Source organism: Daphnia pulex, chromosome 8 (assembly GCF_021134715.1).
Source record: "Daphnia pulex isolate KAP4 chromosome 8, ASM2113471v1".
Lineage (NCBI taxonomy): Eukaryota > Metazoa > Arthropoda > Branchiopoda > Diplostraca > Daphniidae > Daphnia > Daphnia pulex.
The window spans coordinates 9327224-9352226 of record NC_060024.1 but is presented as its reverse complement, the minus strand read 5'-3'; the positions used below and the strand labels follow the sequence as shown (position 1 = coordinate 9352226).

Genomic DNA, 25003 nt, shown 5'->3' with positions numbered 1-25003 from the left:
TTAAAATCGAAGTTTTATCGGCAAATGGTTCCGATGACTAAAGGATGTCTGATTATGTCACGGCGGTACCCCATAGATGCGTGTAACGACAACAGGGAATAGAGCAAAAGCATGTCGTTGATGTTATAGTAGTTGAGGTAGTATGTAGTCGCACTACTACGAATTCCATTTTTCTTGAGACTAACATTTATAAATGGATTCAAATTTTAATTACTTCTCCACACTCTTTTTCTTGGGGGAAAGGGGGTGGAATTCTATAACTCTGATAATACTACGGCGAGTTTTTCTTTCGTTAATAAACACAAGATTTTACACGATTCCAGAACTCTGTTAAACTGTAAATAAGCATGAAACATCCCACAATTTCACCGCGAAATATTTCCTGTTTTACCAGTGATAAAGCGATGAAGTGAAGAATCAAAATATTTCATATTTCCAAAAAACCATAAAAAAATGAAGAATTTTTGATTTTATTGATCATTTGACGGATCAATAAAGTAGGCTAAATTAATAAAAGTAATAAATAAGTAGTAGTTAATAAAGTCTAGTTTCAATATTTCTGCAGTCGCCAGTCAGCACTTCCATTCTCCTTCCACGGGAAAAGATTCATACGAGGAATGGAGTCAAAGGACATGCAACTCACGATGGGATTCCTAAAGAAAACCCACCAGATGATTAAAAAAAATAGATTTCAATTGATTAGTGAGAGTTTATAGTCACGTACAGTTCTGATTCTGCTTTGAAGAAAAGCGGTTGAATAAACTGGACGAAGCTGTTGTCACAGACGATGCGCGAGTAACTTATTTTCCTTATTTCGTCCAGTTGTTCTAAATTGACGAATAATCGAATTTAAAAAAAAATTACAAATATTTGTGTTTCTATCCTGTAATACCTTGGGTGAACGAGCCGGCCTGTCCGCCGAGATCGTAAAAGTAGCGATCACCCCGTTTCAACCTCAAAAATTGGTCGGCGATGATACACTGGAAGATGGGACCTACCATGGCGCCTTTGGCCGGTCGCTCGGACACACCAGCAATGAATAAATCTATATCATCCACAGTGTCGTACACGGACTCGAATTTCTCGACGATCTGTAAAATGACAAATTTGACATGTTGACCACAAAAAAAGATGGAGCTTAACGATTTAATAAGCCAAATGATGACGAACCTTGGGAGGAATAACGTCGAGAAGGTCGTGGAAATCTCTGGCGCGGGGGAGTCCGCAAAGTTCGCGGTAAGAATTGTATCCAGGTAAACCTTTTTAATAATCAGCCATGAAATGAATCAAGTCATATTCACATATTGGTTCATGAGAATGACGTATATACCGTGATCACGTCCGCGTTGGATGTTAAGCGACACTATATCCATACCGAATCCCTTGCCAGCCTCTTCAAACAAGTGATTGGTCATCTATGACGAGAATGGAGATTATACTAGGTATACAGAAATCACGAAGGTGATGAACAACAATCAACATCAGCCTTTTTACCTCTTCGGTGAAATACGTGTCCACTTTTTGGCTGGGTATCGTTGCCAAGGCGATGAGGAACTTGTCTAAATTGCCGGGCGTGTACGTCTCTGTCGTCTTGAAAAAATGTTGTCGTAACAAAATGTCACGTTCTTTCACTCTCCGCTGGTTGATGAGGCTGTGGGAATAATCGATTAGTTCAATCAAGCGATTCACGGTGTTGTATAATAGGTATACTCTTGTTTTCCGGGAACGAGAGAGTGGCCGAAACGGAAGGCAGCAGCGGCGAATTCGTTCAAAATGGACGGATTGACGTTTTCGTCGTAATCGCGACTGAATCCTTTTTGGAGTGGCAACAGGCTAAGCTCCTGCATCTTCTCCCGACCGATGAGGACTGGGAGATATTCGTTGTAGGTGATGTGCTGCATTTGGGCAATGAGAATGCGTCTGGCTTCCTGGTAGAGGCGCTCGTCGTCCCAGTGCGGATTGAGTTCCGCCAGCAATCCGGCAACTCCGTTGTGTTCCCGCAAGAAAACAGTTTGCGAGGCGACCATGTAGGGAGTGACGTTGATTCGGTCGTCGCCTGCATGACATTAAAGTGCGTGATTCCACATGCCGAAATAAATCTGGGTAATATTTATCTAGAAATCATTTCTTGGTAGACCTGCTTTGAAGCATTTGATTTCAGGAGGCGGATTGACTCCGGTGATGGCCTTGGACAAGGCGCAATCGACATCCGTTTCGTTGTCGGGTGGATGCAAGTCCATGTCGTGGTGGTGGCAACCTTTGCCAGGACGGACAAACACCTTGAGAGCGCCGTTTTCGAACGTCCTCAGCTCACCGGCCAGTTGATCGTCGGAGCCGTAAAGGCCAGAATGATCCAGATAGTGAGTATTTTGATTCATCTGCAATCAAAAGTGAAAAGCACAATCACTTGATATATCGCTTATCACTTTCACAACGTGCCCAATGGCCGAAAAAACAAACAATTCAAATAAAACCGACTGACCTGCTCAACATGTCCGAGGCGTCCGTCGGTTCTACACGCGGGAGCGGAACGGGCGAATTGCATGCAACGTTGGCGAAACATGGAGTAAAACGGGTCGTCCTTGGGAATTTCGATGGGGATGCACTTGCCGTGACTAAGGTCGCCCTCGTCAAGAAATTGACCATCGTCCGTGCAACAAGGCACTGACGCTCCGTCGGCTTCAACAAAAAATCAACAACCAAATATTTATTAGACTCTGAGCAACAGTTTCCGCCATATATTGCCCAGTAATACAATACCTGTTTTAGATTCCATGGTTTCCAGCATGTCGTCTGAAATAAAAATTGGCAAATGACAGTCACAATGTTAAGAATGAGTCAACTTTAATTCACTTACGATCGATAAACTGGCCGTACTGCATGACGAAAGTGGTGTCCGTGTCGCTGGCGACGTCGAGGTCGCGAATCAACAAGTTTGACAGCAAACGGGGACTAAGCAAAAATGGCAAATTATGTAATCATGAAATGAGCAACCGACGTCAATCAAAGTGAATGAATTGATATTACTGGGGAAGTTGGCCACCATTTGTAGCTCGTCGAGGCATCCAGACACCTGTCGAATCAATAGTACATCACACATCATCAAACATGAATAAACTTTATCGTGATTTTATACCGTCGGCGTAATTCGGGGCGAGAGCCCGTTGGTATTGGGTTCTCGGCACACCCCAGGGGACGTGGCCAGGTGGATGAATGTTGTTGCAAATGCCCGTAATCGTTCGAAACGGCGAATTGAATGTCTTGAGATCGCAGTCGGGGAAAATCGGACACGTGTCGGCTATGGTCGTGTATTTCAGTTCCAAATGGTTCAAAACGCACTCGACCTGCTCCGGCTTGATTTGATATCTAATAAAAATCCAATATCCAATTAAATGATTTGGCCAAATTCCAGTTAACAGAAGAAGAATCATTGAAAATCACACCTCTTTACTAAATGCAGAGCCGTGTTAACGGCGTAGAGTGAACTGTTGCTGATTCTAACGGCTGCGGGTGCCGAGTGGAAGAAGATCCGACTGTGGGTGTGGCGCTGGGATCCGGGTCTGACTTGGATGTTGTTCCGGACGAGACGCTTCTCAGTATCTATCATAGACGCCATCTGCAGTTTACCCAATTTGACGGCTTCCTTCACCGAGATCTCGGTGATTCGGTCAGGATGAGGGTCGGGCTGGAGGCCTTGCGGGCACGAGCTCGGCTTACTAAACGTCGCCCCATGTCGACCTGCAAGAAGAATTGATTAATCAATCTGGAATCAATCATACAAACGAGACGCCGCTATGAACCATTGTAGGGCATGTGGGGACAGCAGATTCCTTGGCCGCCTTGTCCGTTTTCTAGCGTGCAAGAAGTTCCGGGAATCGTACGGACGATATTGTACCACACGGCGCAATCTTTGGCCGGTCGGCAATGCGATTCCAATCCGCCAACTTCGGGGCAATAGCTCAACGGGACATGATAATCCTTGGCTGGGTATTTGCTTTCATTATCACTTCCTCCGGCCGGATTGGGGTATTGGTTGTAGTTTCCTCCGGGAGAATTCGTGCCGTAGACAGGTTCGATGGCAGCAACAGGAAGATAGTCATCGCCTGTCGTCGTAATGGGTCGGTCGTAATTGTATCCATTTGCCGGCGGGACGCGTTCGTTGGGATAACTGGTCGACTTTGGCTGCGGATATTTCTGACTGGTGGCCACCGTAAGCAGAAAGCCCATAACGGATACTTCAATCAGCCAACGTAACTCCATATTTGACGAGCTGTGTATATATAATAACTGCAATCAAAAGTTGACTTTTTCACTCTATCGAGTTGCGCTAATAAAATTTCGATCGACAATAATTGCACTACTAACCTGGCAACAATATGGTGAAGAAGAAAAAAGGGTAGACACTGACAGGACAGCTAGGTGGACAGCTAGGTGGACTGAGCTCTTAGCAATGAGTTCCCGCAACGGCCGACTCTGAACGCGCTCTGCGGTGGACACCCTTCTCCTCCGCCCATATATTTATACAATCTAGTGCGCGTTACGTAAGTTGGGTTATGGCTCTGTTGCTGGCCGCAATGGCTACTTTATATAACGTTGGCGCATTTAGGGAAAGGTGCTAACGGCCAATTTATCGTCAACTTCAACTTGTAATCCGGTTGTGGCACAAAAGTTTGAATGCAATTCACTAAAAAAAACGCAATGAGTCAGCATGAAAATAATAATATGTAAATATGCCGGCGGCTATTTATGTAATCAACGCTTTATTTTTGCTGTCCACTGAGCTGATTTGACTATCTTATTTTGTAGAACTTTCTCGGTGAAGAAAACTTAAAACTTGAACTGAAAGGGCGAAACCACAATGACAAGACACTTGAATAAATTGGCGAGTCATGAACGCTAATTTAAATAATACTGCATACGATTACTGTTACTATTACTATTACTGCATAAGAAGGAAGCGGACGAAAAACAATTGATAATAAACAATTACACCTCGGACGGCTCGGAGTCAGATTTGGAAAAGAGTGGCTGAAACTGGACGTGACGTTAACACAGACGAGACGGGCGTTGATTTTCCGAATTTCATTCAATTGAACCACATCAATTAAAAAAATTAGAAAAAAAAATATTCAAATTCCGTGTAAAAATGCTGTCGAATAATACCTCCACTATTAAAAGAACCGGCCTGTCAGTCGAGATCGTAAAAGTAGCGGTCTCAAGTCTCAACGAGTTTCAGCCTCGAAAACTGGTCGGCGACGATGTAAGAAAAAGTGGGTCTCACCAAATTCAAAGGCAGCGTCGGCTTTTTATAGAATGCAACAACTTAAGGAGATGTTTGTCTTTACCTCCTCGCGATGAAATAGTTGTCGACACTTTGTATACTTTGATGGACGGGAACCATCACCCCATCAGACCGTCGACATTCAGCATCTTCATCTTCGTCATCAACCAACCTGATTGGAGAGCTTAATAAACTTTCTCTTGATTTTATATACCGTCGGTGTAGGAATTCAGGGCGAGGGCAAGCTGATATTGGGTTCTCGGCAGACCCCAGGGGACGTGCGGCCAGGTGGATGAATAATGTTGGTGCAAAAGCTTGTTATCGTTCGAAACGCTGAATCGAATGTCTTGACTCGTGAGATTGCATTGCAGTAGGTGAAAGTTGGACTCGTGTGTGACCGTGTCGCTCAGATGAAACCGGTTGAAATCGCCAAGTTAATTGTGCCTGATCATTTATTGAATTATTCTCTTTGATCTGTCACTCCAGGTTGCATGAAAGTTGGTTGGTGTTGTTGATAATAAAAAAATAGTCATGACATTATTAAATGGTTCGTCAGAGAAAAATGAATACGTGGAAGAAAATCGGACACACAGTGGCGTGCTACAAGATGAGGAAAGAGATTTGGTTTCCTTTATATGTAATGATGTATAGCTACCTATTGTCATATCACCGTGGTTATACTATCAAACGGTATGGAAAATCGCCTTGAAAGGTATCGACCGTCGGGTTCGATTTGATGCTGCTGATACCGCGTCGGATTCCAGGTACAAATAATCGACATGAGCGTTGAATATGAAAGATACGCTGGGAGTGAGTTGGCAACTGTTGTTGGGCAAATCCAGCTGCATCAGCTGATAAAATGAACCCAGAACCCATCTGGGTAGGAATTTGCCTCAACAGATTCGTCGTCAAACACAGCATCTCTAGGGCGGGTGTCGGCTGCCATTCCGTCAAAGAAGTTTCAGCTGACTGCGCCCAAGACGAGAGAAATCGGCAATCGGCTCCAGCCCTGTGAACTATAAGTAATGGCCAGTCGGGTCAGACTAGGCAAAGCGGGCAGATTCTGAATGTTTTGGACGTTGGATGACTGGCTGGTGAAGATGGTGCTCAATTTGTGGAAAATATTCAGAAAAGAAGCCAACGTCGAGTTGACTCAGATCGCAAGCGGCGCTAAAGAAAAAGAAAGCAAAGTCGCTGGACGGACGGAAAGCTTCGGCATCTATCGTCCATTGCCATTGCGGAACTGGGAAAGTAGGGAGGATGTTGCCGGATCTTTTGATGCTAAACAAACTGGCCGGAAGGGCGACGACGTCTCCAGCAGACTGCGGATGGACTGTCAGTTGAAATGACAACAAATCGTTCGAGGTTGTCCGGATTAATCATTGGGTTTGTTTATACAAATATTTTACTCATATCTCGATTGCAACCGAGACTCAATTACCTCATCGACCCATAGATCATCCTTATAGATAACAAGGTCATACAATGTCCAAATAAATGCCGCAAACGCCACCGTTGGAATGGGTCCGACGGAGGCCTTCCGGAACCGTGTTCTTCAGTGAAAAGGAACGTCCTATAGAGTGTGTCGATGAATATCCTTCCAGACGGTCCTCCGTCAGCGAGATTAAAAGGGGCGCCAACGTCGTGGCCGTCAAAGTCGGCTGGAATATAATCGAGCTGTTTACTTCTCGCAGTTCTTGCCCAACTTGATGTATACAGCAGTGCTTCATTGCAGGCGCAGGCAGGCGGTTCTGAACTGAGTTTCTGATCCTGTATAAATGTACTGTCAACAATAAGGAAAACCGAAGAATACTATAACGTAATATAATCAATTTGTGCCAAGTTATTAAGAACCTTTCTAGACTATTCCAGAAGAATGCTCACTTAAGATGAGTTCCTTCATCCCCCTTTTTCAGGCATTTTGGTAGGCCACTGGACAATTCATAACTTGCTTGAAAAAGTTCATGGGGTTAACTTAATAACATCCATTGGGTATTCCATCAGGCTATTGTATGACAGCTCACTTACAAAATTATACTGGCAGTTGTTAGGGCGCACCTATCAATCAGCCCATCTTCTCCCTTCTCCCCTTGATTAAATACACCGAGTTGGGTTTCGACACTCTCTGTATTACAATTACACACGTCACTTGACTTCGATATCGTCCGCGTTCAGCTTCAAGTCCTGGAATGACGTCTCTTTCCCGAACTTGTCACCTTCAGCCCTTTTGACGACACACCCCTTTACACAATCAAGACACAAGGGAAACTGCCAGGGGGAATAGATGGCTCTACGTACACACCGTACGCAAGGGGGCAGGTACTACCGTACCGTAACATTCGGCCTTTCCTGACTCGATCGGCCATACATGGACATCGAAACACCGTTTTTTTTTCCAAATGATAATGAATGATTATGGACACACACTGACAATGAATTGAAAAACTGAACTTATCACACGAGTGCGCAATGCACAAGAGACAAAAAACAAAAAAAAAAATTGGGGGAACGAGAAACATAAACCGGGAAGAACAACAAAAAAAAATCAAAACAAATAAAGCGGAATTGTGACTGCAAATGGGATGGTTAACTTGATTGGACAAAGCAAAAAAAAGGAAAAATAAAGGTAAGAATAGAAATTTACGACTAGTTTTGGAGGGGGAAAAAATGTTCGAGTTACTATTATGAAGGAGAGGACGCAAAATAGAGATAGCTTTGTTTTTGTTTCTTCTTTTACGGGGGGGATGAGACTGTGAAGACGGACGATAGTGAAAAATGAAATGAAATGAAATAATTACACTCCTACCAGACCGACCCGTTATTCCGTCACGTAATCTTTAAGATAATCTGGACGCTTCCGTTGACGACCTCTCGATGATGGGCGTAACGGTGGTGGTTTCGGCTCTTCCGGAATGGAATCCGCTCGCGTATTCGTCGTCGATTTCCGTCGTCCTTTTCGTTGCGGAATTACGGTTTCGGGCTGTTGTTCTACCTCCGTATTCTCTTCATCATCTTCACTCTCGTCGAAGACAACTTCTCTTGGCCGAAATTTTCTGATTTGTGACACATGCGCATTAAATCGCCGAAACTTCCTCGCCGTTCTTCTTCCAGGGGGATCTTCAACTAGATATGTTGTTTCACAGACGTTGTCACCTGATTTCACTTGTTTCACTACTTGAAAAGGCCCAGTAAATTTGGGCAAAAATTTCCTGGTCTTTCCTTTCTTTTTCGCCTTTCGACGCACTAGAACAAACTCTCCGGGTTGAAGTGGCTGCATAACTCTTCGACGTAAATCCACGAGCGCTTTGGTCTTCGATTGTTTACTGATGATACGCATATACACTTCTTTGCGCATTTCTTCCACGCGTGACTGGAACTCAACGAACGACTGTGGACGGTCTGCTGGCCACGATAAAGAATTTTCTAACGGCGTTCTTGGCACTCGACCAAACACAAGTTCGAATGGCATCTTCTCGGTAGTGCTTTGTTTTGAAGTATTGATGGCGTAGGCTGCTTCTCGTAGATGTTTGTCCCAGTCGTTGTGTTCCGTGTTTACATACGCCGCCAAAACTAAACCAAGCGTCCGGTTGGCACGTTCAACTAATCCTGATGTCTGCGGATGTTCTCCTGTTGCAAATACATGCTTTATTCCCCAATCCTCCAGTGCGTCAGCTACTTCTTTTGCCGTATATGCCGTTCCTTGATCTGACACTATACGGACCGGTGTACCAAATCGATGGACAATGTTATTCTTCAGAAATCTCACCACATTTGCTGCCGTAGTGTCCGGAACTGCCTCGAGCTCAACATACTTGCTTAGAGCATCGATTGCGACAATGACGTGCTGATTACCTACTTCAGTTCGCTTGAAAGGTCCAAGATGGTCTATTACGATGGATTCGAAGCAACTTGTAGGTGGCGCTATCGGTTGAAGAAGGCCAAACGGGGTACCGGTCTGGTGCTTATGTAATTGACAGAAGAGACAGGAAAGAACATATTTACGGACATCGACAGTTACACGGGGCCACCAATATCTTTGCAACACTCTCACTAAAGTTTTTTCTACTCCCATATGACCGGAGGCTGGAACGTCGTGACAAAAATATAAGACAGTACTGCGAAGGGTATTAGGGACACACATAGAGAAGCCAAATTTCGTCTTCCTATACAACACACCATTTTGAAAGAAGAAATGTTTTGAGAATTTTTGTTTGTTAGCTTTACACAATAAAAAAAATAGACGAAGTTGAGGATCCACTTGCTGTTGGAATCTCAACTCCTTGTTTTCTAGGCCCGTAGGCAACTTTACTTTACAAACAAATGAACACATTGGACTGATCGTGGAAAAACCGTCTGTTGTTTCAACTAGAGGGTTTCTTGACAGACCGTCGGCTACCGAATTTGTTTTTCCTCGAATATGACACACCTCAAAATCATACTCTTGCAAAGCAAGAACCCAGCGACCAAATTTCCCAACTTCCTTTTTACTGAACAACCATTTGACAGCTGAGCTGTCTGTTTCAACTTTAAATCTTTTACCATATACATACGGCCTGAATTTCTCTAGCGCCCAGACCAACGCAAGGCACTCGAGTTCGTTGCAATGCTGCCTCTTTTCGACATCATTCAGGCCCCGACTGATGTAAGAAATTGGCCGTGGCCCGTCTCCGCCGTCTTGAAGCAGCACCGCTCCTAGACCTTCTTGACTCGCGTCGGTTTGAACCACCACCTCTATATCTTCGTTATAATGAGCCAGAACTGGGGCCGTTGTTAGTAATTCGACCAGTTTCTTCTTTGCTTCTTCTTGTTCGGCACCCCAGGTCCACGGCACATTTTTCTTTAACAATTTAAATAAAGGCTGAGCGACGACAGAAAAACCTGGAACAAACTTTCGAAAGAACGAGGCCACACCGATAAAACTGCGCAGCGTTTTCACGCTCTTCACCATCATTCTAGAAAGAGAACTTACTTTATCTGGATTGGGCCGTATACCTTCAGCGTCGATGACGTGGCCTAGATGAAAAACACTGTCCGTCGCGAACACACATTTCTTCGGATTGATAGTGAGGCCGGCGTCACCAATGGCTGTTAGAACGAGATGAAGTCGCTCCAAAAATTCGTCGAAGTTGGAACCGAAAACAAGACAATCATCTAAATACACAAGACACATGGACCACTTAAGATGTCGCAATACTCTATCCATTAGGCGCTGGAAGCATGCTGGACCATTATGAACTCCTTGCGGCATTCGTGTAAACTCATACAGACCGTCCGGTGTGATAAACGCGGTCTTCTCTCTATCTTTTTCGGCCACCGGGATCTGATAGTATCCGCTGAGGAGGTCGATACTGGCAAACCATTTCGCTCCAGCTAATCGGTCGAGGACGTCATCAATACGCGGAAGTGGGTAAACGTCCCTTTTACTCACGCTATTGATTCTTCGGTAATCCACACAGAAGCGGAAATCTTGATCTTTTTTCTTCACAAGGACGACGCTAGCAGCCCAAGGGCTTGTAGATGGTCTTGCCAGACCTTTACGCACGAACTCTTCTACTTTTTGAGCGATGACCTTCCGTTCACTGTATGACGTTCGAATTGGGTTTGATCGTTGCGGCTTCGCGTCTCCGGTGTCGATCGAAAACTCAACTAGTGATGTAGATCCCAGCTTACCATCAGAGGGGAAACATTTTAAATGTCTGGACACGACGTTCAATACTCTACGGCGCTGTTCTTCGTTGAGTCCGCTTCCCAATTGAATTTCTTCTTTTATCGCGTCCCACCGCTCCCTCCAATGTACAGCTGTACACATTAGAGACTCGTTCGATGTTGTGTTTTCTTTCTCTTCATCTTTCAACGACTCCTGGTCTTCCACTAATTGAACTTGAGCATCATAGGCGCACTCGATCTTGGTCAGCCAGTCTCGTGCTTTAAGATGAAGTGTTTCGGTACTAAGATTGAGGACGGGTACACTCACTATTCCCTTCTCAATGCTGACTAGACAGGAGGGCACACAAAATTCCTTCCCAGGAAAGGAACAACGAATCGGACGCACTAACACAGTTCCCGTTTGTTTTGAGCCTACTCTACATGCTACGAACTTCAGTGAATCTACTGGGATTGTCGTGCGACGCACAATTTTTGCCGACTGGCCACTCCTTTTCTTGCACCTTCCTTCCTCTTGAAAGGAGGCTATTAGCTCGTCCGTGATGTCCCAAGGTCCCTCTTCATCCCTACACTGATAGACGTGTTCACTGACTTTCGATTCTACGACGGCCTTCTTCCGATCAAAAACTTTCACCCGCACTTCACCGAATCGCACTGATTTCATACTTTTCTTCTCTGGTGTTGTCCCTGTGGTGAACGCTTCGGCTGTTTCCGGCTGTGAAACTGGCACCAATTTTTCTTCTCGTACAATTAGATCCGTCTTGCTGGATATTATCCAGTCTACACCCAATATGACAGAAAACGGAGGATGTTTTACTGTTGCTACTCGTTCAACCATGGTTTTTCTACCTTCCCACGTCACACACATATTTACAAATGAATCGATTTCAACGGTTCTGTTGTCCCAACCGCGAAAATTTACACTAGGTCCAACACACTTGTCCAATTTTTTTGCAAGGCTGCGCCGGATGGCGCTCGAACTTGCACCAGAGTCAACCAACGCTACTACTTCACCTATACCTTCAATAGACACTTTGATAACTGGGAGGGGGGCACTGTGGGGTGATTTACGATATCCGGTTAGAATCGGCCCCGCACCCAGCGGCAATATTACTTTTTTGGAGATGGACAGTCCTTGGCCAGATGCCCTTTAACGTCGCAATTGAAACATTTTCGGTCACTCACCGGGACAAATCGCGCGCCTGGTGCTGCTGCCGTCCCTCCACCGCCGCGTCCTCGTCCAGCTGTCTCACCCATACGAGGTCGGCTACTGACTCCTTCACTCTTGCCAATGACAATTTTTTCCAATCGGGAGGCCAGGTCATTCACCAACCGATTTGCAACAGCTTCTAGTGCAGCCGATGGGTCGACTGGATCGGCCGATTTTGAGGGCGCCTCCCCCGCTGGTGCTGCCAAGCTGGTAGGAAGATTATTGCACGCCGTGTAGAATGCTGCGACGTTGGCTGGATTTGTACTCATAACGGCCGCCTGATGTTGCCATGAGCGTAGGCCTTCAGTGAGCGCTTGCACTTTTTGCTGGTCGGTCAACGCGACAGGAGCCATAGCCAACAGCTTTTCTTTGGCCATTGCGTATTGCATAACAGATTCACCTGGCTGTTGCACTCTGGCCACCATCTTGCTCGTCCAGTCGGTGAGAGAAATCTTTGTTGCAAACGCCGTCCTGAATGCTGCTGACCAGTCGTTCCATGCTGCATGCGTGTTACCAACACGAACGTGCCAATCTGCTACGGTTGGGCCTAATCGTCGAACAGCGACCTGAATCCTCTGGCCATCGTCCCATCCTTCCGTTGTCGCCAATGCAACCACTCTGGCAACGAATTCATCTGGCGATTCGTCTGGACCACCTGTAAATTTTGGAATAGATTCAATAATACAATTATCAATTTTTACACGAACTGCACCACCACCGCCTCCACCACCACCACCACCTCCACCACCACCGCCACCTCCGCCTCCACCACCACCACCACCTCCGCCTCCACCACCACCACCACCTCTAGCAGCTCCAGCCAGAGCTGTTACTAGGTCGTTTGTTGCTGTGAGGGCCTGCTGAAGCTGTCGTTGTACAGTGGCGTTGTTTGTGTTTTGCTGGGCCTGTTGATCTCTAAACTGGGTTGTTAGTAACGCAATAGCGTCAACCAAATCCTGGACATTCGCCATGTTGTTGTCTGGTGGCTGAACACGAGCTTGAGCTGTGGCGGTGTCTGGCAATTGTATCTGTAGTCGACCGTTTGGGGATCGGCTAATAAGAGCCGCTACTGGGACAGCTGATGCCGGCTGCTGTCTCGTACCACCTCCCTCACTGTATCTAGTGCTGCGAGTATTTATCTGAAATGGGACAGGCGTCGGACGGAGCCGTGGAATACGAGATCTCGAGCCATCGTCGGCATTAGTGTCAGACATATACTACAAGAATACAAAATAATGCACAGCACCACTTACAGACATCGCCAAAAGCACTGTCACGTCAAAACACACCTGTATACTTGACAACGAGACTAAAGTGACAGCTAATTTGACGAACGAACAAGCAGTGACTTACGAGATATAGAAATATTCTAATCAATAATACGGAAAGGACGGTGAAGAGAAGATAGATGAGAGAAAAAAAAATGTTTAACTTTAAGGATGGCATAGATACATACAGATACAGACGTGAAGCACATGAGCAATTTTGCTCTACACTCCTGACACCAAGTGTTAGGGCGCACCTATCAATCAGCCCATCTTCTCCCTTCTCCCCTTGATTAAATACACCGAGTTGGGTTTCGACACTCTCTGTATTACAATTACACACGTCACTTGACTTCGATATCGTCCGCGTTCAGCTTCAAGTCCTGGAATGACGTCTCTTTCCCGAACTTGTCACCTTCAGCCCTTTTGACGACACACCCCTTTACACAATCAAGACACAAGGGAAACTGCCAGGGGGAATAGATGGCTCTACGTACACACCGTACGCAAGGGGGCAGGTACTACCGTACCGTAACACAGTTATGAAGCACCCCACAGAAAAATGCTATTAAAGAAGAATTCACAATGTGGTTCAATCAACCCATATGATTATATTTGACAAATATTCTGTGTTTACAGCCTATAGTACATGGAGTTTAAAAATTCTTTCTTTTTCTACAATTCTTACAGCAACAAAATTTTTCCCTTTCAGATTCAGATTTTAATTCTTTTACTATTTCTTATTTCTTATGCATTCTTCACTAAAACTATACAATTCTTACCTAATTTATAACTGATAGAAACTGTGATGCTTTCTTGCAGTTGCAACTGTAATCAGATGGTCTCGCAGTCACCAAGGGCACAGCAGCAAGGCAACTCTTGTTTATAGAAATATCATGGTATGGGTGGCATGACTCCGTAAATGATGTCTGCAATTTAGTCTTGCATTAGATTTATGATTCACACAATCACACTATTCGACAACTATGTTTATTATTACCTTTCAAAGTAGGTACTCCTGAAGTCCTATAATCATGCCTTGACTTCAGCATGGCGTTGACAGCGTGGTTTGTGGTCAGCTTTACGTTCTTTTTGTTAGGGAAGATCAAATTGATAAAACAGTGAAACACATTAATCGCTGAGAGTCGCAGAATCAATGCCGAAACGAGAAGTTCTTTTTTCTTTCCACTGGTTTTGCAGGATTTTGGTTGACCATTGTTGACTCTGGACATCAGCTGAAGTCCACCTGGCGGCTACATATGAATTTGAAATATCCTTTTAAACGCTTTACCAACCTTTAAAAAAAAAATTTTCATCTAAAAATTGAAATTATTCCTACATATTATGATTCTGCCTTTTTTTACTCAATTGAATGGCTGGGCAGTTGATTTGTTTTAACAAGCTCGACGATTTTGCCATCTAGGGGCATTTGGTGAAACGTTATCTAAACCGTTAACGGTGTAACGGACACGCTAGTTTGCCTAATATAATGCCTATGCATAACCTTTAAAGCCTCAATTACGTTAAATTAAACTAAATTTAAATAATTTTTAATTTCTGCATTGAAACCTAATGTATAAATTATATTTAGGCCTTTTTCATGCAGTGTTTTTTAAATGTCATTGTATATCTAACAACTAACACTACAAACGAGAAGAATAGGCCGAGCGCAAACCATGTTACACAGAAGTAGCTAGAATTTTATCTGTTAACTTCTCGTTATTCTTGCCCAACTTGATATAAAATACGGCAGTGTTTCATTGCAGGCGCAGGCAGGCGGTTCATGTTATCTGCGTGAATTGTTATTTCTTCTGTCGATTGCATTTGCTATGCAGAATCTCTGAACGAAAAATGGCAAACATTAACGATAATACTTGGCGTACTCGAAAAACGCCTGTATATTTTAAAAATCTTGATTGGCAGTTCTGCTGAGGCAAGTCACAGAAAATTTAATGCTGTTCGCAATAAAGACCGTAAAATTAAAATATATATATATATATATCTCCGTTTCATCTTGTGTACCAGTAGTTGATTATTTATAATGAAGAATGATTGATTCGTATGTTATTTGCACGATTCTTGAGCTGATTTTCGTGAGGAGGCAGTCGACATCATAGGAAAGGTTGACCTGATGGTAGATGCCATCATCATTAACCTCTGGCAGTCCTGGACGTATTTGATAGCGGCACCACATTATCACTAGGCAGCACCGTGTAGTAAGGCGAGGGCAACAGAGTGAGCACGCGATTGTAGAGAAGCTCGTTGACGTTCACTGACCAGAGAAAGTCCCAGTGATTAAAGTACGGGTAGTCGACACGGATGGAAGCTTTCAGGTTTGGCAACTTCGAAGCCAACCAGGCGACATCCTTTTTAAAAAGGACAAAAAAAAACAAATTTTTTTGCTAAGTACCATTAATGGGTTTCAAAAGTTTTAGAAACGTGTTTGTATGTATACTTCCGGAGTTGTTAACAGATCGTTTTCACCCCAAAATAAATAGACTGGCGCCGTGACCAACTTCAAATTATATTCGGGAGGAACCCCTTGACCTGCATAATTCCGAGAGAAAGATCATTGATCATCTTATCTTATTGCATTGGAGTGAAACTTGGTGAAACTGGAGTTATATTAACAAGCATACCGTAGTGTTCAAAATTTCCCTGAGGTCCGTAATCGTACCTGGTGAACGTTTGACCTAAAACGGAACGAAAAGAATGAAAGAACCCGCACGAATTCGTCAGTAGCAGTGAATGCCTGTGGTTATATCAGCTATAGGATGAATGAGTTTTACTATATATAAAAAATACGCACCCAAATTGAAGCTCTTGGCGAATTGCGATACCGTCCTGACCGAAGTGCCAGACGGATTGTGTCCCGAAATGACTGGAAGCGCCGTCTAAAAATAAAAAGACACACAAATAGTCAAACCACCAAAGGATAATGAAGTAATTCACGGTTTTAAAAAAAGAGAGTTATTCTCCTTACAATGTTGAAATTGTGAGGGTCGGCACCGGCAATGAGGAAAATCAGATTGCGGCACATTGTAGCTTCCTTGAGGGTCCGCTCGCAAAATACCTCACGGATTCGGCGATGGATTCCCGTGTTGGGCAAAAAGGCTCGCGTTCGAATGAGCCGGAGAAACGTCTTTTTTTGTTATCAATAAAATATAATGTCGTGATTACGGTGAAACTACTACATATGCTAATTTATAAAAAAAAACAAGTGTGTAACTGGGACTGGAATTTTAAATAATCAGGTTACGAGGAAGAAAGAAAATTGAAACGACAGCGGGTATAATAAGTTATATACGACTAATTTTTGGCTCGTAATTTTGTACTTCAATTGGATCGACGAAGGCGGCCGATAGCCTGACGAAACTTTTGACGTTGGCCACAGAGGCGGCCGGTGCCAGAGCCATCATGACTTCAATTTTGCTATTCAGATGAGGATTGGTGATCATCGCTACCCAGAAAACCGCCGTTCCTGCGCTCGTGATGCATTCAGAATAATTTAATTCCGAGGTTTAGATTTGTGGTTTAACCTTCTTTTTAGGAAGTGTATAGGTAGGTATAAAATGGTTGACTAAAAAATTTCAGTACCCATGGAGTGACCGATGTACGTCAACTTCCTACTTCCGGTCTTTCTAAGGACGTAATTAATGCAGGCAGGGATGTCGTAACGTCCAATCTCATCCCACCTGAGAAATTTATAAATTTGTTGTTTGGTAATTAATTTCTGATTTGTTTTGAGGCAAGATAATTAACTTATTGCGTCACATCTAGTTCTAATATTTTTAAATCTTAAATATTAATTATAGAAACCCTTCATTATTCCAATAAGGTGTTACACCTTTGATTTGATAGAGTAAGGTCAAATGAGAAATTGAATACTGACGAAAAGTCCCAGAATTCCTCCTCGTTGACGTCCAGGCTGACGTGTCTCTTGGAGTAAGCGTTGCCCCGTGCGTTGCCCAGCCACACATCTACGTACAGAATAGACGCGTATTCATACAAAATACGTCACTTGTCAAATATAATTTATTATAAGAAATTTGAATTATTACCAAATCCTCGGTCCGCTAGGATGAAAGCTGAAATTTCGTCAGAAGAAAAGATGATTTACGCGGTCTCGTATAACGGATTTGCAATGATTTTTTGTGATTTCAAGAAAGTAAAAGAGAAAAGAAATGCGATTATTACCCAAGGCTCTATCTGTGGGATTGATCAGCCAATCAGCATCACTGTTGAGAAGTCCGTGCTGCAAGAAAACGGGCCGTTTCGGTCCTTTCTGTCTTGACAATGCCGTCCGACCGTATGGAATTCGATGTATCCCTTCACATTCGTTATTTGAAGATAAAATTATTATTCTCTTTCTTACATGAACATCATTTTCTAACGTAAAGTGCCCGAGTGATGGACCATCCCATGTTAATATTTCCTTCAAATATAACATCATGTAAACTTGTTTAAAAGTGAAAGTTGGGCAAACTCGTTTGAACGGAAAAACAGCTGCTTCACTTGTCCGTTTTCGTGAATTTCATCATCGCCCGATGATGAAAAAGGAAGGGAACACGAGCCGACACGATATGTGCACAAAACACATGTTCATGTTCCTGGCGCGGAACTTGTCATATGTACTTGCTGTGCTTATACATATAGAGCAGGAAGTTGTTGCTAAAGACAAGAATAGAAACATTTATAATGTACCTAAAAGGTAGCCGTCTTCGGTCAAAACTGTGTGCAGTTCCACGGGATATCCACGATAAATAATAATCTCGGGCTATAAATCACGATCAAACAAAAAACGTACAAAACATTGATTAGAATCAAATTTAAAAAAATAAAACATTTTAATAGATTCTCGTGAAATTTTCATTCATATGCGTAAAAAAAAGACATAAAAAACGTGCGGTCTGTTGAAGATGAAAACTTTCCAAGTGCAAGGGTGTTGTCATCGCCTGGGGGATGCCCCATCAGAGTATCGTACCATACAGTATCTTTCGCTCGCTACTCCGTAGTAGTTATGGATCTGAACTTTCCCTTTTTTTTTTTCTTCTTCTCTTCTATTTTTCTCTTTCTCTCTCCTCCTCCCATGTCCAAAGTTCCATCTTGGCGTCATCTGCGGTAGATTTTCTCTCTCTCTCTCGCTATAGGCAAAACTATCCTTGACCCAGTTGTCAGATCGAATATCCTATCACTTATATAGGAACCGCTCTTTTCCCTTTCATCCATAACAAGGAACCTCGACTCGTCTCGGCGCATCCGTCCGGAAGGGTCAGGTATTTTATGCGCCCTCTCGTCTGACCCCAATTTTCCCCTTATAGACCCCAAACACTTTCCCTCTCATTCTTTCGTCTTTTTCAATCGAATTTATTGTTCCCCCTTACCCGGTAAGACCGAACCTCCACTTTTACAGTTGGAATAAAAGGGGATAATGAAAGTGAAATAACTCACACTGGACATGTAGGCTTCTGGACTAACTGGAAGCCGCGGGTTGTTGCGTCTTCCTCCGCCGACACCGCCAACGAAGCCGCCAGCAGCGCCCGAATCGCCGTTCCTGTTGCCAAACGGTAAAGTTCCCCATACGCTGGTCACAGCAAAAATCTGTAGCAGGAGCAGTAGGACTGGGAACACGAAAGCCGCCGGGATATCGATTGACCGCAGCATAGCGCAGCGCACACTTTCAAAAAAAAAGAAATGTCGACAGCACGTTGTTGTTGTTGTTTTGATTGAGGTATCGTGTTTGTGTGAAAATTGGCACTTTGATTTATTACGTTTGTAAGTTGGCGTTTTAATACCCCGACAGCAGCTAACTCAAATCAATTCACCACCGCTATATAATAGAGAGAAAAGTTCCAAATGAAAAGGGAAACTGTACACACACACACTTAGAAATAGCGACTGCTCGACTCGATAATCGCCATGGAACTGGATGGATGTGGACTTGGTCAGGTGGACTATGCCCAGCCTACGGACTCTAAAATACACAGGCGGCTGATGCTACACAAGTTCTCTACTAGTTATAATCCACAGCCCCGCGCTTCTAATTCGCTTCTATTTCTCGACTGCGTACGAATGAAGACTGTGGGGAGAGACCAACGGCGACACTGGCAGAACCAGTAAGACGCACCAAGCAGCAATAGGGAAGTGTAGCTGTAGCTGTGCACAGTCCCAGGCGCTGCTGTGTGCGAAGAGAGTCGAGAAATGGGAGGCTCTCTCGGGGCGGTCGGGTGACCTGAAAACAAAAAACGAACAAAAAAAGAAAAAAAAAGTTTTCGCTGCTGCCGCTCTCTCCTTCCACCAAAGAAGCCCGTTGCTCCTTTATAACAGTTAACCGCAGTCAAGTTCCATCTTGGATCGGCCACTCTCCCATGACGATCTGCCATAATCAGCCCTATGTACGCAACAACAACAGCAGCCGAGAAACGGAGACTATACACACATCTACCGTATAACTTACTATTTTATTCCAGTATAACAAACGCAACTGGACTACCGTATAGGTTGTTGTAAGCTTCTCGAACGATCGTGACGGTAATCGCGATTCATGTATAGTTGCCCGCGCGTCCTGGCATACACAAAAGTTACGCAATGGCATTCCACGAGCGTCTTCTCTCTCTCGAAAGAAAAGAAAAGAAAAAAAACAAAATTGAATAAATTTGACAAGGGATATAACGGTGACTGGTTTTCTGGTTTGCACTCGGGAGAAAGCAGTTTGCCTCATTTATATACGTACACAAATGAATTGAGTGCAAATTGGATGTAATAAAAGAAAATAGAAACACCGTCGTTCATCAGGACAATCCTTCTGCTGGGTTTATGGTTTATTGCAAGTTTATTGTTTCGTGCTGTACCGCCTGGCTCTTTCGGTACGGTGCGTCGATTTATACATGGCCGAAATAATAAGGACGAATGATATGCTGCTGTACACGTAACCTTCTTTTCTTTTTTTTTTTAATTGGAAACTCGGAACTTTTTTGTTGTTTCTTTTTTTGCGGAAGCGGACGAGAGGGTAGTCATTAACGGAAGAGCGGTAGTATATGGTTGTAGAGCAATTCGTTCACGTTGATGGACCAAAGAAAGTCCCAGTGGTTGAACAAGTCGTCGTCGATTTGAAACAAGCCCTTCACGTTGCCGAGCTGGCTTGCTGCCCATTCACTGTCCTACAAATCCGTACGACAGGAAAATTGGCCGTTAATTTCTATTGATTAGAGACTCATTTTAATAGGGGGGTTTCTCTAACTTACTTCGCGAGTAGAGATGAGGTCGTTAAGACCGTAGTAGAGATAGACGGGCGCAGTGACTTTGCTCAAGTCGTAGACGGCCGGCTCCGGTGTACCGTACAACTCCAAGTTGCCCTTTTTGCCAAAGTCGTAATGTTGGAAAATCTCCTTGCCTTTTAAAAAAAAAAATAAAGTCAAATAACCTGAATGAAAATAGCCGAGACTCAGGCGACATTCAATCTAACCAGTTTAGATATACCTGTGTTGTAATGCTGGGCGAATTGAGCAATCACCCGAATGGAAGTCCCCTGAAAGAGATGAGCGTTCACCGATGGCAACAGGTTCTTAACACAGACAAAATTGACAATGACAAAAAGGGTTATATTTTCAGGTATGGCACACACACGCATAGGTATTCTTATAGATTTTATCGCCCGGCATAACTGTCTTTCTACTTTTCTCTTTAGATACTCTTGCAGCCAGCCATATAGTTTCGATATCCACCCCGTTTCTCTCAAATCAATCTACCTTACATACTCGGATGTCGACACGGAATTTCCCCGGGAGATTTCAAAAGGATACATAGCTACACAGAAATATCTAGGAGCCCAGCGCTCCTAAATTTTTTGTCTTTCTTTCTTTCAATCGTCCGCTTGCGCCCGAGCGCAGTTTTCTTCTATTAGAGAGTTGCCTGTATAGCTCTCTTAAACGGCGTTGTATAAGGGCTTGCTGATTTCTCTGACCTGCCAACACAAAAGAGCTAGTACCTATTCCGTGCAGCGCTGTGTGTGTGTGTGTGCAATAGCGTTTAGAACGTCCGAATGTTTACACACTGGCTTTCGCACTTTCGCTTAGCGAGCTAATGGGAGTCGCTGCATAGCACCAGACAAATCGTCTATCCATGTTCTATACACACGCGCAATTTTTCGTTTAGATTCCAAAACAAAAGGCGTGTCGTGGGACAATCTCAATGAGAAGCATTGTGGCTCTCTTTATTTATAACTAACTGCTGCATGTGTGTACGCCCGCCCTGCTGAACAAAAGAAAAACAAAACTTTCGATGGTATAGTAAGTACACGATTTCCTTTTATTCACGCTCAGGAAATTCGTTCGTGAAACGCTTTTTTTGTTGGTATCCTGTGTGTCTATTCAAATGTCATGTGAATAAGAACATTATTTGTATCCATATACTACCTACATATTTTGAATAATAAAACAAAACATTCTATGAATATACGCACCAAATCAAAGTTGTCCGGATTGGCGCCTGCGATTAGGAAGAGAATATCACGACAGAACGAGGCCTTGAAGAAATTGCGCTCGCATAATCTTTTCTGAAACGTTCTCAAACTCATATCCTGATCGAAGATGGCTTTCTTCGGCATCTTGTCCATCACAACCTGTTCTTGCGTCAATATTCATATCGTCAAATGGGTATCAATCCAAACTGGAATTTGGCTGGGGATTCAAATCGATTTTTATATACCGCTAATCGGGCGATGATGGGAGAAACGAGCCGGAATGGGCTCCGCAAGTTATGTTTGCTGGAAATGGGCGCCAACGCCAACATGCGGTGCACTTTCGAATTGAGTTCTGGGTGCTGGATCATGGCGATGAAGAAGAGGCCCGTTCCCAGCGAATGTCCGGCGTACACCAACTTGTCCCAGCCGGTGACGGCCAGGACGTAGTTGATGCAGGCGGGAATGTCGTAGTAGCCGATCTCGTCCCATCTGAATTAAACAAATCATTCAACAATTCAATCATTTGGCCATTTATTATTATTTAGTTGCACTCACGAATATTGCCAGAATTCTGGGTCTTGATCAGGATCGAGTTCGACGTGATTTCGGGAGTAGATATTGCCTCGCGTGTTGCCCATCCAGACATCTGCGTTCGTTATTTATAACACCACTCAAATTCTCTCAAACTCTTCTATGATTATGTTATGATGATATTTCTTTTTAAAAAATGGTTTATTCTTAATTGTTGATATTACCGTAACCGAGATCAGCCAGCCGGAAAGCTATATATTAAACCAAAAACAAAAGAAGTGGTCGGGGGGAAAAAAAAGTGAACGTTAATCAATTTATTCCCAACAAGGTCCACAATACGTCATGTTTAATTGAACTCAAAAAAATATTGCTCAAACCGAGAGATCGATGACTTGGGTTAAGTAACCAGCAGGCGGACGAGCTAAAGACACCATGTTGCAGAAACACCGGCCGTCCTCTTCCTTCGGTCGCTTCGTAATCGTCGTGGATTTTACCGGTAGTGGGTCCGTTCAATGGCGACAACCCGTTATGTCTGGGAGGGATGCGATGGAGTTCCAGTATGTACCCGTCGTCTGTTATTTATACACATTTTGAGGTTTTTTGTTTTTTAAATTTTTTCCTTTTTGGAATTCTTTTAATGTTTTTTTTTAGACAGTACTGACGGGCCACAGAAGCGCACATATAATTGCGCCAGCAAGCACTGTACGAAATAATGGTTGAAAGAGGATCGCAACGCCCCCTCTGCTCGCGCATATGGCTTACCTGTGGTCACGTGATGGATCTCCAACGGATACCCGCGGTTCCTGATGATTTCTGGCTGAAAAATAATAGAAACACTTTTTTTTCTCTCTTTCTCTCTTCAAAAACGGTAAATTTGCATATTCATACTTATGGCATAACGTAATGTCAAAAGACTAAAAATAACAATCACCGAAAGCGCATAATTTCACCTTCAAAGACATGGCACACGCAAGAAATGCATAATAGAAAAAGAGAGCGTACATATAATGGCATGTCGTCCCGATGGTAATGATACGCTAGATTCGTATATATCTCGTCGCTTCTCACATTTCCTCCAGCGCAACAGATCAGCTGGTGGGCCGGGATACAAGGAGCAATTCAAACGTCATCGCGCGCTGCTTCGATATTTAAATTTTTGAGAAAGTGCGCGCGGTCGCAACTTAACCCCGCCAACAAGAGAGTGATTCGCTCACGATTGCGCAATAAGGAAATCAAGAAAGGAAAAAAAAATTGAGTAGATTAGAAAGAAAAGAAAAAGTCAGCTTTTCCATTTATATAAGCCAGCATGTCTTGAAAACAAAAATTGAGAGCCCCCGCGCTGGTCCAGGTAGTAAAGGAAAAAATAAAATTATACAGCCCAGTCTATAGATAATGTATAATATGTCAGAAGAAAGCTATGGTGACAAACTGATACGAGCCTGCGATATGGGCATAGGGGCAGGTGGATTTCCCTGGATGGGAGAAATCTCCAGCGGAGGCTTATAACTATACAGCTAGACTAACTAGCAGCGATATACATATTTCAACTAAGGGTCGGTGAGTCAGTTCCGCTTCCCATTAGATAAGAACCCTCGTCAACCTTCTCAACAGACACACACATGCCTCCCATTTCGGCCGTTTGAAAAAGAGTCACCGGAGGAGTTGAGTGACCTTTCTTGATGGCTCACTTTGATCCCTCACAAATCAAAGTGTCGGTGACCCTGACGTCAAATCAAGTCACAACCTGATGGCCTTCACCTCCCCTCCCTCCCAGTCAAATAAGATAAATAAATAAAAAGCAAAAGGCATAATAATAATGTCTATAGAAATATTTACGGATAATAACATTAGCGTGTATTACCGAGCTCATGTAGGCCTCCGGATCCAACGGCAGCCGGACGTCGTCCGAATGGAAAGTCTTGTCCTCCGCATCGTCCAGCGTCCAATCCAGCGGCAAAACTTGTTCCTCGACGTTGAGATTGTTGTGGCTGCTGTCGCCCACTTGATTTGTCCTCCGCCGGAAGAGAAACCCGCCAAACATTCGACTAGTGCTACTACTGTCATTTCCTCCGCTTCCGCCTCCGCCGCTGCTGCTGCTGTTGGTCGACGTAGCGTCCAGCGATGCGGATGCCAGTAGCAGGAGACAAGAACACCACCAGAAGATGCCCAGGAAGGAAGACAACCGCAACATCCACCGAAAGCCGTCGTGAGAGTTCCGGCAGACCTGCATCACGGGCGGCAGCACTATTGAAAACAACATCAACAACAACCGGACTGATGGATCGAAAGGGAATTTCAAGAGTCGATAGTGTCTCGTCGTCTAAGTCAATCCGCCGAGCTCTCGAGCCCAGCAGTTAGTGTCGTCCAAACGGAAAATAAGAGGTGAAAAAGAAGAGCGCGCGGTTTAAAATTGATGCGGTGGTGGTGCGAGTTGAGCAGTGCACGTCAGTCGGGACGGAACTGCCAGCTTCAACTGATGCCCTGGCCCGCTCTTGTGTACATATAGCGTGTGCATGTATATATATACCGTAGCACAGTGGAGGTATGGTACTACTACTACTACGGGGCTAGGGTCTGCTGGGTAGTACACA

The 25003-nt window shown here is 44.0% G+C and overlaps 3 protein-coding genes across 5 annotated transcripts; all 3 read right to left on the bottom strand.

Moving 5' to 3' along the window:
* Positions 1-269: 269 nt before the first annotated feature.
* Positions 270-14670, bottom strand: LOC124200698 (peroxidase-like). Of its 2 annotated transcripts, XM_046597000.1 has the most exons (19): positions 14421-14670; positions 14203-14349; positions 6723-7064; positions 4366-6614; positions 3801-4270; positions 3444-3738; positions 3137-3366; positions 3028-3073; positions 2858-2952; positions 2761-2793; positions 2483-2679; positions 2138-2378; positions 1711-2056; positions 1495-1651; positions 1331-1415; positions 1171-1259; positions 893-1091; positions 725-827; positions 270-653 (listed from the first exon to the last, which is right to left on the bottom strand). In XM_046597000.1, the coding sequence occupies exons 5-19, from the start codon at positions 4258-4260 to the stop codon at positions 551-553; spliced, it is 2679 nt and encodes an 892-aa protein (XP_046452956.1). In that variant the 5' UTR covers positions 4261-4270; positions 4366-6614; positions 6723-7064; positions 14203-14349; positions 14421-14670; the 3' UTR covers positions 270-550. The 2 variants fall into 2 exon arrangements, with proteins under 2 accessions (XP_046452956.1, XP_046452955.1); XM_046596999.1 differs by lacking the exons at positions 6723-7064; positions 14203-14349; positions 14421-14670 and having other exon boundaries at positions 3801-4287; positions 4366-4697.
* Positions 14671-15281: 611 nt separating this feature from the next.
* Positions 15282-19573, bottom strand: LOC124200696 (gastric triacylglycerol lipase-like). Its single transcript, XM_046596998.1, has 12 exons — positions 18872-19573; positions 18125-18197; positions 17618-17749; positions 17482-17508; positions 17313-17400; positions 17018-17115; positions 16756-16901; positions 16404-16562; positions 16230-16314; positions 16060-16113; positions 15876-15967; positions 15282-15786 (listed from the first exon to the last, which is right to left on the bottom strand). The coding sequence occupies exons 1-12, from the start codon at positions 19082-19084 to the stop codon at positions 15571-15573; spliced, it is 1383 nt and encodes a 460-aa protein (XP_046452954.1). The 5' UTR covers positions 19085-19573; the 3' UTR covers positions 15282-15570.
* A 650-nt stretch (positions 19574-20223) lies between these two features.
* Positions 20224-24967, bottom strand: LOC124200694 (lipase 1-like). 2 transcript variants are annotated; one of them, XM_046596994.1, is made up of 10 exons: positions 24274-24967; positions 23175-23229; positions 22790-22984; positions 22637-22663; positions 22437-22527; positions 22127-22370; positions 21882-22040; positions 20900-20984; positions 20665-20813; positions 20224-20580 (listed from the first exon to the last, which is right to left on the bottom strand). In XM_046596994.1, exons 1-10 carry the CDS (start codon positions 24670-24672, stop codon positions 20437-20439), a joined length of 1548 nt encoding a protein of 515 aa, XP_046452950.1. In that variant the 5' UTR covers positions 24673-24967; the 3' UTR covers positions 20224-20436. The 2 variants fall into 2 exon arrangements, with proteins under 2 accessions (XP_046452950.1, XP_046452951.1); XM_046596995.1 differs by lacking the exon at positions 24274-24967 and adding an exon at positions 23415-24199.
* Positions 24968-25003: the final 36 nt, after the last annotated feature.

Coding starts and splice junctions, on each gene's coding strand:
- LOC124200698 (XM_046597000.1), bottom strand. CDS start 4,260: ATGGAGTTACGTTGGCTGATTGAAGTATCCGTTATGGGCTTTCTGCTT. Junction 1,652..1,710: donor CTCGTTCCCGGAAAACAAGA/GTATACCTATTA, acceptor TTATTCCCACAG/CCTCATCAACCAGCGGAGAG. Junction 1,260..1,330: donor CCAACGCGGACGTGATCACG/GTATATACGTCA, acceptor ATTATTAAAAAG/GTTTACCTGGATACAATTCT.
- LOC124200696 (XM_046596998.1), bottom strand. CDS start 19,084: ATGCTGCGGTCAATCGATATCCCGGCGGCTTTCGTGTTCCCAGTCCTA. Junction 17,750..18,124: donor CGAAGACGGCTACCTTTTAG/GTACATTATAAA, acceptor ACGAATGTGAAG/GGATACATCGAATTCCATAC. Junction 15,968..16,059: donor GGGAAATTTTGAACACTACG/GTATGCTTGTTA, acceptor GGAATTATGCAG/GTCAAGGGGTTCCTCCCGAA.
- LOC124200694 (XM_046596994.1), bottom strand. CDS start 24,672: ATGTTGTTTTCAATAGTGCTGCCGCCCGTGATGCAGGTCTGCCGGAAC. Junction 22,664..22,789: donor CCCAAGTCATCGATCTCTCG/GTTTGAGCAATA, acceptor TTTAATATATAG/CTTTCCGGCTGGCTGATCTC. Junction 20,985..21,881: donor ATCCGGACAACTTTGATTTG/GTGCGTATATTC, acceptor GTCTGTGTTAAG/AACCTGTTGCCATCGGTGAA.